Raw genomic sequence first — 17,864 nt, forward strand, 5'->3', positions numbered from 1 at the left:
GGAGAGCTGCATCAAACCAGTCTGAGGACTGAAGACCACAACAACAACAACAACAACAACAACAACATCCAACATTTGGGAAGAAGCAATATTTACAGCGGCAGAAGAGTACCACCTCTCCTGCCAAAAATCCATGATACACTTTGTGATGGGGATGCTATTATCTTCACAAGTATTTCATTTGCTTTTTTTGGACAGTTTTTCTTCATCTAGTATATAGCAGCTCTTTCTCTGACACACACATCAAGACGCATGACCCCAAACACTACTTGCAGTATAGCAGCTCATGATGTGCCAAATGCATGTGAACATTCGTTGTCAATCTATAACCTCCCCCAATTTAACTCAGACTCTGTCCTTTTTATCTATAAATTTATGCTATGACTTATACTTACTGGATTATCTCGTATGATGCTTCGTGATGTTTTGTACAGCAAGGGTTCTCTTATACATCTTTAATAAAGTTGCTAGGTTCATACTTTTCTGGAGTATGAGTAACTTTTCACTTGAACTTTACCAACAGCTCCATTACATGTTTACTATTCCAAGTAAATCATTCTAGCTCTTGTCCAAGATGAGGTAAAATCTTCCTTGTCCATTTTATTGACCACAAATATCTCCATCACTTTTGCTAACATCCAATGGGCAATACAAGTCTGAAACTACAAATTTTTATCTTGTTCTTGATACCTATTCAAGGCCAGACAATTTATACCCAAGATGATTTATGATTGTTGTATATTGCTATGAATATGTCACACCTCATCTGATTTGGTGAAGACTGCCAGTCTCGCTAGCGGGATGAAAGCAGAGCTCACCATCTGCAGCATTGTCGACAGGACTGACTGCAGACCTTTGGTACAGAGTCAAGTGGAGGGTCTGAATCAGAGGCTGAGACGGTTCTGCGACCGTGTGGGCTGCAGATTCCTCGACTTGCGCCATAGGGTGGTGGGGTTTCGGGTTCCGCTGGATAGGTCAGGAGTCCACTACACGCAGCAAGCGGCTACACGGGTAGCAGGGGTTGTGTGGCGTGGACTGGGCGGTTTTTTAGGTTAGGTGGCCTCAGGCAAGTACAGAAACGGCAACAGCCTCAAAGGGTGCAGGGCAAAGTCAGGACATGCGGGAACTAAGCAGCAATCGGTATTGTAATTGTAAACTGTCGAAGCTGCAATGGTAAAATACCGGAACTTCAAGCGCTGATAGAAAGCACCGAAGTTGAAATCGTTATAGGTACAGAAAGCTGGCTGAAGCCAGAGATAAATTCTGCTGAAATTTTTACAGAGGTACAGACGGTGTTTAGGAAGGATAGATTGCATGCAACCGGTGGTGGCGTGTTTGTCGCTGTTAGTAGTAGTTTATCCTGTAGTGAAGTAGAAGTGGATAGTTCCTGTGAATTATTATGGGTGGAGGTTACACTCAACAACCGAGCTAGGTTAATAATTGGCTCCTTTTACCGACCTCCCGACTCAGCAGCATTAGTGGCAGAACAACTGAGAGAAAATTTGGAATACATTTCACATAAATTTTCTCAGCATGTTATAGTCTTAGGTGGAAATTTCAATTTACCAGATATAGACTGGGACACTCAGATGTTTAGGACGGGTGGTAGGGACAGAGCATCGAGTGACATTATACTGAGTGCACTATCCGAAAATTACCTCGAGCAATTAAACAGAGAACCGACTCGTGGAGATAACATCTTGGACCTACTGATAACAAACAGACACGAACTTATCAACTCTGTAAGTGCAGAACAGGGAATCAGTGATCATAAGTCTGTTGCAGCATCCCTGAATATGGAACTTAATAGGAATATAAAAAAAGGGAGGAAGGTTTATCTTTTTAGCAAGAGTAATAGAAGGCAGATTTCAGACTACCTAACAGATCAAAACGAAAATTTCTGTTCCGACACTGACAATGTTGAGTGTTTATGGAAAAAGTTCAAGGCAATCGTAAAATGCGTTTTAGACGGGTATGTGACGAGTAAAACTGTGAGGGACGGGAAAAACCCACCGTGGTTCAACAACAAAGTTAGGAAACTACTGCGAAAGCAAAGAGAGCTTCACTCCAAGTTTAAACGCAGCCAAAACCTCTCAGACAAACAGAAGCTAAACGATGTCAAAGTTAGCGTAAGGAGGGCTATGCGTGAAGCGTTCAGTGAATTCGAAAGTAAAATTCTATGTACCAACTTGACAGAAAATCCTAGGAAGTTCTGGTCTTACGTTAAATCAGCAAGTGGCTCAAAACAGCATATCCAGACACTCCGGGATGATGATGGCATTGAAACAGAGGATGACACGCGTAAAGCTGAAATACTAAACACCTTTTTCCAAAGCTGTTTCATAGAGGAAGACCGCACTGCAGTTCCTTCTCTAAACCCTCGCATGAACGAAAAAATGGCTGACATTGAAATAAGTGTCCAAGGAATAGAAAAGCAACTGGAATCACTCAACAGAGGAAAGTCCACTGGACCTGACGGGATACCAGTTTGATTCTACACAGAGTACGCAAAAGAACTTGCCCCCCCCTTCTAACAGCCGTGTACCGCAAGTCTCTAGAGGAACGGAAGGTTCCAAATGATTGGAAAAGAGCACAGGTAGTCCCAGTCTTCAAGAAGGGTCGTCAAGCAGATATGCAAAACTATAGACCTATATCTCTGATGTCGATCTGTTGTAGAATTTTAGAACATGTTTTTTGCTCGAGTATCATGTCATTTTCAGAAACCCAGAATCTACTCTGTAGGAATCAACATGGATTCCGGAAACAGCGATCGTATGAGACCCAACTCGCTTTATTTGTTCATCAGACCCAGAAAATATTAGATACAGGCTCCCAGGTAGATGCTATTTGCCTTGACTTCCGGAAGGCGTTTGATACAATTCCACACTGTCGCCTGATAAACAAAGTAAGAGCCTACAGAATATCAGACCAGCTGTGTGGCTGGATTGAAGAATTTTTAGCAAACAGAACACAGCATGTTGTTATCAATGGAGAGACGTCTACAGACGTTAAAGTAACCTCTGGCGTGCCACAGGGGAGTGTTATGGGACACTAGTAGATAGTGTTGGAAGTTCCATGCGGCTTTTCGCGGATGATGCTGTAGTATACAGAGAAGTTGCAGCATTAGAAAATTGTAGCGAAATGCAGGAAGATCTGCAGCGGATAGGCACTTGGTGCAGGGAGTGACAACTGACCCTTAACATAGACAAATGTAATGTATTGCGAATACATAGAAAGAAGGATCCTTTATTGTATGATTACATGATAGCGGAACAAACACTGGTAGCAGTTACTTCTGTAAAATATCTGGGAGTATGCGTGCGGAACGATTTGAAGTGGAATGATCATATAAAATTAATTGTTGGTAAGGCGGGTACCAGGTTGAGATTCATTGGGAGAGTCCTTAGAAAATGTAGTCCATCAACAAAGAAGGTGGCTTACAAAACACTCGTTTGACCTGTACTTGAGTATTGCTCATCAGTGTGGGATCGGGTTGACGGAGGAGATAGAGAAGATCCAAAGAAGAGCGGCGCGTTTCGTCACAGGGTTATTTGGTAAGCGTGATAGCGTTACGGAGATGTTTAGCAAACTCAAGTGGCAGACTCTGCAAGAGAGGCGCTCTGCATCGCGGTGTAGCTTGCTCGCCAGGTTTCGAGAGGGTGCGTTTCTGGGAATATATTGCTTCCCCCTACTTATAACTACCGAGGAGATCACGAATGTAAAATTAGAGAGATTCGAACGCACACGGAGGCTTTCAGACAGTCGTTCTTCCCGCGAACCATACGCGACCGGAACAGAAAAGGGAGGTAATGACAGTGTCACGTAAAGTGCCCTCCGCCACACACCGTTGGGTGGCTTGCGGAGTATAAATGTAGATGTAGATGTAAATGAAGCCTGTCTTTTGTCCTGTAGATCTCGCGGCTATCAGTTCCTGCTCTCATTGATATGATGGGCCCCACAGCTTCTGAATATTGCTCAAATTATGGCATCCTTTTTTTTTGCGATATGCATGTTTTTCAAGTTAATATTGGAACATTTGTCTTGGCAGCTCAAAGAGAGAAAATGTTAATGTGGGATTAATTAACTGCAAGAGTGTCCAAGGTAACTTCCTAGAACTGATTTCACTTATTTAAAGGTAATAATTTCCACGTAGTACTAGGAACAGAAAACTGCAAGAAGTGAACAGCAGCAACAAAATCCTAAATTAAGACTGCAAAACACTGGTGAGCCAAAACATTATGACAGCTTCTCACAGTGAGAGTGAATTCTGCCTCATGTCCTCGCAGGTATGTGACACCATAAAGAAAGCGTATAAAGTGGAACAGAGATAACGCCAGATGGTTACAGTAATGATACGGGACCACAAATGGGGAAATGCACTGACGTCAGTAACTTTGACAAAGAGTAGAATTTTAGGCCTCATCACCTGGCAACGTTTCACATTACTGTCATAAGCATCTACGGAAAGTGGTAGGACAATGGTGACACCACCAGCAGGCAACAAGATGTAGAACGTCCACGTTTCGTGACAGAACTTGGAGGTCAGAGGGTTATTCACTCTATAATGCAGGACTGCTGGTGATATGTGACGGACCACATAATGGACTACAATGTCAATGCAGGCTAAAGTGTTTTGGAGCACACCATTTGGTACACATTACTGAACCTTGGGCTCCAGACAGACGACCGACCCCTGTATGGTCCCACAGTTACCCAAAGACATCAATTATGATTTCCGTGGGCACAAGAGCATTGAGATTAGACCACGGATCAATGGAAATGAGTTGTCTGATCAGATGAATAACATTTATTGTTACACTCCCAGAAACGTCTGTATATGCTGCCATCCATGTGGATAGCTGCTTGAATCATTCGCACTGCTACAGATGCAGACCGGTGGCGGCAGTATTATGCTATGTGGGACATTCACCTGAAATTGCACAGGACCTGTGGTAGTATTCAAAAGCACCACAGATGGCTGTGGACTACGTGAACATTACTGAGGATCACCTGCATCCCCCTATGCTCAATTTCCTCCCTGACAGTCGTGGCCTCTTCCGGCAGGATAACTATTCGTGTCAGGAGGTCAGAATTGCCCAACAAAAGTTTGAGGAAATATGATAGTGAACTGACAATGTCTCTGCCATCAAATTTCCCCAATCTGAATTCAATGCAACGTAACTGAGATGCTACGGGGCACCAGTTTCACACCCAGAAACCGGCGACCAGTAATTTCCAGGAACTGCATGACCTGTGTGTAACTATAAGGAGCCACACATCACCAGAAACCTGCTGAGGACTTGCCAAATCTACATCACAAACAATCACTGCTGTATAGTATTCCAAAGATGGACCAACACGCTATGAAGCAGGTGGTCATAATATTTTCGCTCATAAGCTCATATTGTAAAGGTAGGCTAGATGGTAATGATTGTTTTGTTTTGTTTTGTTTTAAGGTGCAAAAACAACTAGGGTCACATGTGCCCATGTCAGAACCATAGAATACAAAGACAAAAGAAAGGGGCTAAGACCGACTGCATGTTAAGGCCAATCGATGGAAGGAAAGACAGCTAAAAACTGGAACTTGGAGAAATGTCCATAAAATACACCATAGAGAAACTGAGGTCCTGAACTAAAGATTAAATGTCCTTTGCCATATTGCTACAATGCATAAAAAGTAAAAAGCAGTCAACAGCCTGTGCATCATTCGCTAAAACTACCTATAACTCACACAGCAAACATACATGAGAACACAAGTGGTTAAAAACGGGTGTTCCATCAGGAATTAGCACAAAGTGGTTGAGGAGTACCACTTAACAAATGACGTTGGCTAAAAATACAGTGCCCAATACATAACCTAGCTAAAATGATCTCCTCACAGTGGGAGGGCCAAGAGGAGGTCATCCAAGCCGCTGGGAGAGGCTTAACTCCCCGGAGCTTGCACCCATGAAGGGAGAACCAGTGGTGATGTCAAAGTGACTCAACTTGCTCACAGATGGCAACACAGAGATCGTCGAAGGGAATGGGAGAACTAGCAGGCTGAGATACGAGGACTGCAGCCTTGGCAGCAATCTCATTTCCCATCAAATCAATGTGACTAGGAACCCACATAAACATGACAGTGGCTCCAGCAAAAGTGAGCAAGCGACAGCTTTCCTGGACCCGTTGCACTAAGGTATGCACAGTGGACAGAACACAAAGGCTCTGAAGGGCACAAGAGAGTTGGAGCAGATGACATAATCGAAAAGCCTGTGTTTCCGAAAGTACTATGTGGCCTGATACAGGGTGAAGAGCTCTGCTGTAAATACTCAGCAGTGTTCCAGAAGCCGATACTGAAAATTGTTAGCGTCAATGATGATGGCACACCCAACACCATGGTCAGTCCGAGAGCCATCACTCTACACAAAGGTACTATCACGAAGTTCCACGTGAAGGTCTTGAAACTTTGGTGATAGAGCAAGGCTGAGTAGCGTCCTTAGGAAGTAAATGAAGGCCAAAGTGAACATGGGCTGCCAAATGAAGCCAAGTTGGTGAAGGTCTCACACCCATTGGCAAAATGGCAGGTACCGTGAAGTTAAGCAGCCAGAGGAAGAGTCAAAAGTAACTCCACGACGTAACAGAAGGACGTGCCCCATACTGGCGATCAAAGGAGCCATCAAAGAAGGGAGCATAGGATCGGTGACCAGGCACGGCAGACAAACGCCATGTGTATCTGCTGCAGAGAAAGTCATGACAGCGGTACTTCGGCAGCTTCTGCATACAGACTCTTGACCAGGCTAGTGTAAAAGGTGCCACTGGCCAAACGGATGCCATGATGGCAGATAGTATTGAGATGGCATAAGAGGGATGGATGTGCAGAAGCATACACAAAACAGTCTAGTATCGAACAGACAAGGGACCAGTACAAAAGGAGTAGGGTGGTCCAATCTGCTCTCCAGAAAGTAAAGCTGAGGACACTGAGGGACCGCGTACAGTGGGCAACCAAGTAAAACACGTGTGAGGACCAAGAAAGTTTCCTATCAGGCATGAGCCCAAGGAATTTTCTAGTTTCGATGAACGGAAGAGCAACAGGCCCAAGATGTAAAGACGGTGGAAGAAACCAATTGCATCATCAGAAATTCAGTGGAAGAAACCAACTGTGCCACCAGAAATTCATACAAACAGTTTTGTCAGCAGAAAAGCGAAGGCCATTGTCGATGCTCCACGAGTAAAGACGATTGCGACATTGCTAAAGACGCCGCTCCAGGAAACCAGTCTATGGAGAACTGCAATAGATCACAAAATAGATGCCCGGCAGGAGACAGGCCATAATAGGGTTAATGGCAATAGCAAAGAGGACGATGCTCAGGATGGAACCCTGAGGCACACCGTTATCCTGGAATAAGGTGTCCATCAAGGCAGTACCCACATGTATCTTGAAAACTCTGTTTTTTAAATATTCCTGAAGGGGACGGGGCATGCAGCCACAGAAGTATAGAGGATACCAGTCTTCCAGCATGTGTCGCAGGCATACAGCAAATCGGAAACACTGGTACAATCTGGTATTTCCGCAGAAAACCATTCACAACATGGGTTGATACAGTGATGGCATGGTTAACTGCAGAATGGCACGCTCGAAATCCACTCGGTGCAGCAGTTAGTAAATTGTGAAACTCCAACCAGCCTACGAGTCGGGCATGAATCGTATGTTCCATCACCTTGCAAACACAGCTCAAGAGAGAAATGGGGCAATAACTATAAGTAAGCTGTTTGTCCTTACCTGGTTTAGGTATGGGTAGGACAGTGGCTTCATACCAGCTTCTGGGAAATGTGTCCTCTGCCCAAATGCAATTGTACGTATGGAGGAGAAAGTGCTTTCCCATGAGAGAAAGGTTCTGCAGCATCTGAATGTTAAAATCGTCTGGTCCTGGGGCGGAGGATCAGTATGAAATGAGAGCTCGATCTAGCACCCGCACAATGAAGGTGACATTCCACAAAACAGTGGCCCAAGGTGTTTGAGATAGCAATAGGGACCACTATGACATAATCTGGTACTGTCAGGCCAGAAATTTGGGAATGGAACTTGGTCCCAGGGAGCCATCGCAGGTTGCCCCACATGATTGAAGAGGGAGTGGAACTGTTAAAAGAACTAGTAAAGGAAAACAAGCTAGCTTTTTTGCTATCCCGAAGAACACGACACTGTGCACACAACTATTTATAACGAATGCAGTTTTCCATCGTAGGATGATGGTTAAAAATGTGGAGAGTATGTCTTCGCACACGAATTGCATTGTGGCACGCCTCGGTCCACTAAGGGACTGGGATACGGTGCAGTAAAGAGAAAGTGCAAGGAATGGAACGTTCTGCGACAGTAAGGATAAGGCCTGTAAGATATTCTGCCTGGTCATCACGACTGGGGAAATTTTGTTTGTTGAAGGTCACTGGGAGGATTAAAGCCTCCAATCAGCCTTAGAAAGCTGGCATTTGGGTGTGCATGTAGGTGGTGTAGGAGTCAGCAAACAGATAGCCCACGGGAAATGGTCGCTCGAGTATGTGTCAGAGAGATTGGGCAACTCGAGACTGTCGACAAGCTGGGCAGTGCAGAAGGAGCAGTCCAAATGGGAATAGGTGTGCGTGGAGTCTGAAAGTAACATGAGTGCTCCAGCATTACGGCAGATGAGGTTATGTTGATTGAGAAAGTCAACCAAAAGGACACCTCCTGGGCAGGCTGTGGGAGAACCCCAAAGGGGATGGTGTGCACTAAAGTCACCGAGCAGCAGAAAGGGGTGAGGGATTTGCCCAATAAGCTGGAGGAAGTCTGCCCTGGTGACACTGAATGACAGAGGAATGTAAACTGTACATAGTGAAAAGGCCAAGTGAGCAAGGAAAATGTGGACTGCAACAGCTTGAACCCAGGTAGTCAAGGAGATGGGCTGACTATGAATGCCATCCCAGATGAGCAGCATGACTACCCCACAAGAAGGAATGCCATCCCAGATGAGCAGCATGACTACCCCACAAGAAGGAATGCCATCCTTGGGGGGGGAAGGGGGGAGGGGGGGGGAGGTCAAAGTGGACCGGGAAGAAATGCAGGAGCTCAAAGCGGTTGTGAAGACACAATTTTGTTTCCTGGAGGCAGAGAACAAGCGGGCAATGCGACTCCAAGAGCAGCCATAAGTCATCTTAGTTGAATCAAAGGCCATGAACATTCCATTGGAGAAGAGTCATGACGCGGAAAGGGGAGGAGGGAAAAAATGAAGTCGTGTCACCTCAGTGGCTGCCAAGTGCCAGTCTTCGAAGATTCACTGCTACAGGGCACAGAGGCTGGAGGATCCTGCTCCACGAGATCTACACAGGCGTCGGCGTTCTCCTTCTGTTGGTCTGCACAGTCCAGGGTAGAAAAAAATGGTTAGCAGTGCACACCGGCAACACGGAGGTTGGCTGGGCGAGGGTAACACATGGCAACACTGTCGAAGAGGATCTCCGAGTTGGCAAAGGAGAGGTCCGTTTGCATTTATTTTATTTCTTGGAGCCTTTCCAACTGGCAGAGGAAGCTCGGATGTTTGTTGGCTGGAGGGACATAGTCTTCGCAGGAGTATCCCTTCTGTACTTTCTGGCCTGCTGGTTGTGTAGCAGGTGACATCGCCCTGTGAGCCAAAAGTTTGTTGGCTTGCTGCACAGCTGGAGGAGAAAATGGGAATGCTACCGTGACAGTGCGATTTTACAACTGCAGTGCTGAATTTGAGGTCAAATGTCTGCGAGGCCATGTCCTTCATGGAGCATCTCCTGAGCGGCCGGCTCATCGAGATACGTGGGACAGTTTCAGGAAGACGCAGCTTGGTTGCCATTGGCGTGCAATGATGGTAGCATATTTATTACTATAAAGAACTCAGCAGTATCTATTGAGGTTATTAAAGATCCTGAATGTGAATTAATGGGATGAAAGTAAGCATCAAAGGTGAGCGAATTTAGTAATTAGATGCTTTTTTCGTGGTTTAGTGTCTCACAGGAAATTTGGAAAATATAAGGTGTAAGTTTCCTGACATGTTAGTTCATGTCCCATATGTCGTTTGAACTATTCTTTTATCAAAATGATGTGGAATGAGTCAGTTTACAGGATACATATATATGATTAGCGTTAACATTAATGAACACCTTTTTTATTCTTACTCAAGCAACTAGACTCAAAGACAAGGTTTTTTTTTCTTTTAAATGGCTGCTAGTTTTTAAGTAGAAATTCGTTAATGGAATAAAAGGAGTTGTCCAGGAGCAATGATTTTATGTTAAATTTAAAACTTGCTTCGGTACCTGTCAGACACTTTACGTTATTAGGCAAATTATCCAAAATTTTTGTTGCAGCATACTGAACTCCTTTCAATGCCAATGACAGATTTAATCCTTTCACGGCTGGTAGCGTCAAGCATCCTGCCTGCCTAACTGCCTAATGGGGTGAATGTACTGGGTGCCTAGCTGGCAGATGGCCGACACAGCCCAATGATCACTGCTGGCTATGGTCATTGTTGTCTAATCATACATTCCAGCACACACAGAACCACTCTTCAGAAACAGTCTTTAAAATCAGTATCACACTGCATTATCACAGTGGTTGCAGTTTATGATAGCCACAAAAGAGAGCTTCAAAACTAATCCAAGCTTCCTATTATATATTTGTTCTGGTTTGAGAAAAATTATTTTACAAAAATTATAAGAACTTTTTTATTTGTGATTGGAAAATTCTGCAGTGAGATTTACACTACCTATATATATGTTCCTATAACCTATTTAAATTTCATTAACATTGAACAAATCCATTTCAAGACGTATAGTTTTAAAGCGAGCGATTCTAGTGAAGATGCCCAAAACTAGGACCATCTTCTGTTCTGCGCAGTTGTGAGTGTTGCTGAGAATCTGAGGTATCTGCTGCAGCGTTCTCCTTTGGCAACTTCTGATACATCACTTCTGTAGTAAAATACATGCCCTTTCAGATTACATATGGCTGTACTGTATGTACTTTGTAGATTAGGAAATCAAATTGCATTTTTTTTTTTTTTTCTTGCCAGTGTGCGCAGTTTGCTATTCCGCATGGCAGGAACTGTTGCAGAGAAACTGCATGTATTTTGCTGCACTATTCACCACTTGCAAGATCTGATATGTCAGTTCATTAGGATAATTCCAGCCCTTCAGATTATATGTCTTTGTATCTTCTGTCTTGGGTACATTAGGAAATCAAATTGCAGCTAACAGATCCACTCTCAAGGCAAGAGGAACCACAAGCTGGCGAAAATTCAGCACTTTCCGACAAGAAAAACAGATAACGACAGTGTTGGCAGGAACATTCAAATACAGAAAACAGTGAGTCATCATTCTATAGTGCCCATTTATCTGCTCCCATAGACATACACGAATGTCGTTACCTGTCAGGTTTTCCTTCCTGCAGGGCGCAAATGAACGTCTGTAGCTGTCTGACTGTTCTACCTGCTGGGCAAACATGTACACCTGTAGCCATCTGGGTGTTCTACCTGCAGGCCATAAATGTATGCCTGTAGCCACAAAAGGATTAATAATGGGTAATAAAGGTATTTTTCCCTCTGGTGTTGCAGGTATTGACATCGCGGTTCTTCTCAAATTGTGACAGATTATATATGATTAATTTCATTAGCAAACATATGCACTGTGATGGTGCAGTTAACATGACCAGCTTCTTGCAAAGGTACCTACATGATATCAGTGGGTGAACACCAAATATTATTCTTACTGCTCACTTTTGTGCAATCAGTACTTTCTTTCTGCATGATGAGTTACCCAAGAAAATGATTCCATACAAAATTATTGAATGGAAATGTGCCAGGAAGTTGATCGTTTGTTTTCAAAATTAGCAATTGTATGAAGAGCGGGAGTAGCTGAGCTTAACTGTTTGGAAAGCTCAGTAATATGTTATTGTAATAGGGAACTACTTTATTTGCCAACTATTGAACAGGCAAGTCACATGATTAACATGGGTACCATGTGAGACAGTCACATGATTAAAATGGGTACCATGTGAGACAGTTTTGAATGTCTTTTCTGAATATTACTTACAACAGTTAGGGAACCAACTACCGAGAGCAAGGTCTCAGACTGTCTAGCAATGGACACACCCAAACTTTCTGAATTGGTTAACAAAGAGAGGGAATCTGTGACAATAAGGCTGTTATTGCATCAATGACTATAGGCTGTAAAACTAGTGTTAAGAAAGGTAGAAAATAGTTTTGCTTGCAATGTGTGACAGGGAACGAATCAAACTTTTTCTCAGCAGTCAATATCAATCATTTCTCTACGAGCTTATACAGGGTGGGGCAAATGAAAGTGGTCCTGAGAACAGAGTTCCAGCGTACAAAGAAACACAGCAGAGGAAAGGAAATGCAGCAGATGTTGAAAGTGACCACCATTCATATCTTGGCACTTTTGGGCCCCAGTCAGCAAATTGCAGAAGACGGATCGAAACTGGACTGCTGGAATTCCTGCAGTCTCATCTGAAATGTTCTGCTGCAGTTCTTGAAGACTTTGAGGGTTGTTGCAAAACATGTTAAGACTTGGGAGCTCCCTACATGAAGTAATTGCACACTGACAGATCAGGTGAGCTGGATGGCCACCTAGGGCCATGATCAGACTGACCTTTTACATATAAATTAAAATAAATGTATGTATTCTGTGGACAGACATTGGTAGCTTCCTCTGGTGGGAACTCATCTCTCCACTGTTTAGTGAGACCCTTTAGCTTTCAAACCTAGACACTTCAATGATCACAGACTCACCGAAGTCTTTAGTGCAGGATTTCAACTTTGCTCAAAAGCACAAGCCTCAGCAAGTTCTGAGAATTGTTCTCGACATTGTGAGCAATGATGTACCACAAGCAAGGCTGATTGCTCTACTTTTGTCAGATGTCAGCAGGGACCTAGTGTAGCCTCCGCAAACATAACAGCACCACTTGTTCCGAGGTGGGCAACAAGCTGCAACTGTTTGCAACCAGTGCCTTTAATTTTGGCTGGGATATTATCTTAAACATACTGAATGAAGTTCCTGAATGTTTGAACTAGCTGTGATTAATGGGTCATTAATACTAATCACTGCATCACCACACTAGGTAAGGACATATAAATTTCATCTCAAATGATTAAGCGAAATCAGAAAGATATGAACTTTGATATAAATAAGACAGATAATCACAAGATCACTCATTTTACTGAAGAGCAACATATAGTCCAAATAACACACACACATTTTGAGATAGTTTACTGTTACTCACTTTGTAGGCAGCATGTGCTATATTCTGCTTCTGGTTTGCTAAATGGCCTTTCAGTCCGGGTGGAATATGTTCCTACAAAAAGATTAATGTTGTCAGCAAAAACAAATCTGCATATATAGCTATCTAGCAGACCAATGAAATGAAATGAGACATTTTCTACAGAGGTCTTATAAATACAGCATTATGCTAAGTGCATTGATATTTTTTGTATGTGCGCACAACAATTGAAAACACAACCATGAGATGGTGAGATTCATAAAAGACCAACTATAAATGTCAGACAAATCAGCAGAATAACTAGATAAAATAAAGTATTAGTACAGAGATAGTTCAAAAAGAGGCAGATGACTGTGGCTGGGTGACTACTTAGAAATAATGTGTGGCCGAGCCAATCTGTGACGCATTAAAATCTCACACACTGTATTTTGGGAAGAAGCCCAGACATTACACAAAATTTACAACATGAACTCAGTGAAAATAGAGGGCAGGTCCTGTGGGAGACCCATGTCTGCTCTCAGGTCATTATATAAACACACTCAATTAAAATATGTCGTATCAATAGCTATGTACCACATCCATGGCGCACTGGGGGCTCCCCCAATGTAAGAGAAAGTCATATGTTAATGTGTAATCTCCTACTCTAAGCCTTGTAAGGGTTTCTTCTTCAGCTCGTCATGGTAGGTAGGAGGTAAGCCACAGTCACACTTTGGTTTCACTGAATGCCGATTCTTATTCCCCATTTGCAGCCACTGAGCCTCCCACAACCATATGGTCTTCTAGTCACAAATGTGGTAAGATCCTGCACGAGAACTGAACAGCGAGCAGGAGACGAAAGGAAGCCAGCCTCTTTGGCAGCTGCATCAGCAAGTTCAGTTCCCCAGATCCTTGTGCACCCTAGAACCCAACACAAAATTACGAGGGTGAGTCAAATGAAAACCTTAAATATTTTTTAAAATATGATTTATTGTGCAGAAGTGGTACAAATCTGTATCACTTTTCAACATAATCTCCCCCACGCTCAATGCAAGTCTCCAGTGCTTACAAAGTACATAAATTCCTTTAGAAAAAAATTCTTTTGGTAGTCCGCGCAACCACTTGTGCACCATGCGGCGTACCTCTTCATCAGAACGGAACTTCTTTCCCCCCATTGCGTCTTTGAGTGGTCCAAACATATGGAAATCACTTGGGGCAAGGTCTGGTGAGTATGGTGGATGAGGAAGACAGTCAAAATGCAGGTCTGTGATTGTTGCAACTGTTGTACGGGCAGTGTGGGGCCTTGCATTGTAATGTTGCAAAAGGACACCTGCCGACAGCAATCCACAACACTTTGATTTAATTGCAGGTCGCAGTTGATTTTTTAGGAGATCTGTGTATGATGCACTGGTGACAGTGGTCCCTCTAGGCATGTAATGCTCCAAAACGACACCTTTTTTGTCCCAAAATAGAGTCAGCATAACCTTCCCTGCTGATGGTTCTGTTCGAAACTTCTTCGGTTTTGGTGATCAGGAATGGCACCATTCCTTACTCGCTCTCTTTGTTTCCAATTGGTGAAAGTGAATCCAGGTTTCGTCCCCAGTAACGATTCTTGCAAGGAAGCCATCACCTTCTCGTTCAAAGCGCCGAAGAAGTTCTTCACATGCATCAACAAATCGTTCTCTCATTTCAGGAGTCAGCTGCCGTGGCACCCAGCTTGCAGACACTTTGTGAAACTGGAGCACATCATGCACAATGTGGTGTGCTGACCCATGACTAATCTGTAAACATGCTGCAATATCATTCAGTGCCACTCTGGGGTTTTCCTTCACTATGGCTTCAACTGCTGCAATGTTCGGTGGAGTCACAACTTCTTGTGCCTGACCTGGACAAGGAGCATCCTCCACTGAAGTCACACCATCTGCAAACTTCCTACTCCATTCGTAGACTTGCTGCTGTGACAAACATGCATCACCGTACTGAACCTTTATTCGTCGATGAATTTCAATAGGTTTCACACCTTCACTACGCAAAAACCAAATAACAGAACGCTGTTCTTCCCTGGTGCAAGTCGCCATCTTTATACTGATACTGCAACGATATGTGTGCATCTGCACTATGCTGCCACCTACAGGCCATTCTGCACACTGTAGCACACTTACCAACTTACACGATAACTGCGCAAAATTTCGATTTGTTATTACAAATTTGAGGTTTTCATTTGATTCACACACGTATTTCTTTTTCCCGCCTTTGCAAAAGGAAAAGCATCCTGTAGGTCTTGCACCATCTGATCTGCTGGGTCCATCTGACCAACAGACAAAGGGCACTTTGGGAATCTGAATATCTGAGGAATTTCTTGCCACAATGCCATCTCGTCTGCTCCAGTGTCCTCAATGCAGCAAACAATTCTGCATAAAAAACTGAAAACTGCTATGGGAGGACTATGCCAGGGAACATGACAGAGCAGCCAATAAAATCCTCCTGCACAGACCCATCCACGTAAATACTAATAACATCCACGTGGTGGTTTAAAAATGTCATTACATTTAATTTTAAAAATATAGTCTGAGGTACAATTCTTCCAGTATCCAGTCAGTTCAACAAGTAGCCTTGGACTCTTTCATAGGCAGGGGGTCCTATAATCCAGGCCTGGCTTTGGACCTTAAAGCAAAAATTTGGAATGCTTTGTGATTGTGTGCCATCCTTGCACAGGGACAATGCTAATCTTCTTTGTATCGTTACAATTTTAGAATATGTATTGCCAAAGTGAGTACAACAATTTTTTGCACTTTTTCTGGATTCTTGCTGGGAAAAGAATACTATGAATATTCGGTATTGTACTCCTCACTAAGAGCTACTTTTTAAAGTGTGAGACCCATACCAAATAGGACTAAGTGGGGATACCAATTCTATTCACAGAAGGGCGGCACAAATGGTCCTAGGTAGTGCTGAAAAAAATGAAGTGGCAGGTGGAGGAACACAGATGTCAACTATCCTGTGCAACCCAGTCTAAGAGTATGCAAAAGCCCCCTAGCATGCACAGAGGCATTTTGGGAGTTATTCTTCTCACTATCCTCACACACATGAAACAGGAGGTATTGATGGATGCCAACTAGCTCTGCAGATGATGAAGAAATTGAAGAAATGTATGATGAAATAAAAGAAATTATTCAGATAGTGAAGAGAGACGAAAATTTAATAGTCATGGGTGACTGGAATTCGGTAGTAGGAAAAGGTAGAGAAGGAAATGTAGTAGGTGAATATGGATTGGGGCTAAGAAATGAAAGAGGAAGCCACCTGGTAGAATTTTGCACAGAGCACAACTTAATCATAGCTAACACTTGGTTCAAGAATCTTAAAAGAAGGTTGTATACATGAAAGAAGCCTGGAGATACTGATAGGTTTCAGATAGATTATGTAATGGTAAGACAGAGATTTAGGAACCAGGTTTTAAATTGTAGGACATTTCCAGGGGCAGATGTGGACTCTGGCCACAATCTATTGGTTATGAACTGTAGATTAAAACTGAAGAAACTGCAAAAAGGTGGGAATTTAAGGAGATGGGACCTGGCTAAACTGACTACACCAGAGGTTGTACAGAGTTTCAGGGAGAGCATAAGGGAACAATTTACAAGAATGGGGGAAAGAAATACAGTAGAAGAAGAATGGGTAGCTTTGAGAGATGAAGTAGTGAAGGCAGCAGAGGATCAAGTAGATAAAAAGACGAGGGCTAGTAGAAATCCTTGGGTAACAGAAGAAATATTGAATTTAATTGATGAAAGGAGAAAATATAAAAATGCAGTAAATGAAGCAGGCAAAAAGGAATACAAACGTCTCAAAAATGAGATTGACAGGAAGTGCAAAATGGCTAAGCAGGGTTGGCTAGAGGACAAATGTAAGGATGTAGAGGCTTATATCACTAAGGATAGGATAGATACTGACTACAGGAAAATTAAAGAGACCTTTGGAGAAAAGAGAACCACTTGGATGAATATCAAGAGCTCAGATGGAAACCCAGTTCTAAGAAAAGAAGGGAAAGCAGAAAGGTGGAAGGAGTATACAGAGAGTCTATACAAGGGCGATGTACTTGAGGACAATATTATGGAAATGGAAGAGGATGTAGATGAAGATGAAATGGGAGATACAATACTGCGTGAAGAGTTCGATAGAGCACTGAAAGACCTGAGTCGAAACAAGTCCCCGGGAGTAGACAACATTCCATCAGAACTACTGACGGCCTTGGGAGAGCCAGTCCTGACAAAACTCTAACATCTGGTGAGCAAGATGTATGAGACAGGTGAAATATCCTCAGACTTCAAGAAGAATATAATAATTCCAATCCCAAAGAAAGCAGGTGCTGACAGATGTGAAAATTACCGAACTATCAGTTTAATAAGCCACGGCTGCAAAATACTAACACAAATTCTTTTCAGACGAATGGAAAAACTGGTAGAAGCTGACCTCGGGGAAGATCAGTTTCGATTCCGTAGAAATATTGGAACACGTGAAGCAATACTGACCCAACGACTTAATTTAGAAGCTAGATTAAGGAAAGGCAAACCTACATTTCTAGCATTTCTAGACTTAGAGAAAGCTTTTGACAATGTTGACTGGAATACGCTCT

At 43.1% G+C, this 17,864-nt stretch overlaps 1 protein-coding gene and 1 non-coding gene across 2 annotated transcripts in view; both read right to left on the reverse strand.

The window, feature by feature from the left end:
- The window catches only part of LOC126248539 (ero1-like protein), a 76,185-nt gene that overhangs the window by 44,140 nt on the left and 14,181 nt on the right, over positions 1–17,864 (reverse strand). The window contains exon 4 of the mRNA XM_049949598.1: positions 13,265–13,336. Within this exon, the coding sequence (XP_049805555.1) occupies positions 13,265–13,336 (72 nt within the window). The remainder of the gene's footprint in view (positions 1–13,264; positions 13,337–17,864) is intronic.
- Positions 15,910–16,014, reverse strand: LOC126250461 (U6 spliceosomal RNA). Its single transcript, XR_007545696.1, has one exon. It is a non-coding gene; the product is annotated as a U6 spliceosomal RNA (small nuclear RNA).

Source organism: Schistocerca nitens, chromosome 3, assembly GCF_023898315.1.
Source record: "Schistocerca nitens isolate TAMUIC-IGC-003100 chromosome 3, iqSchNite1.1, whole genome shotgun sequence".
NCBI lineage: Eukaryota > Metazoa > Arthropoda > Insecta > Orthoptera > Acrididae > Schistocerca > Schistocerca nitens.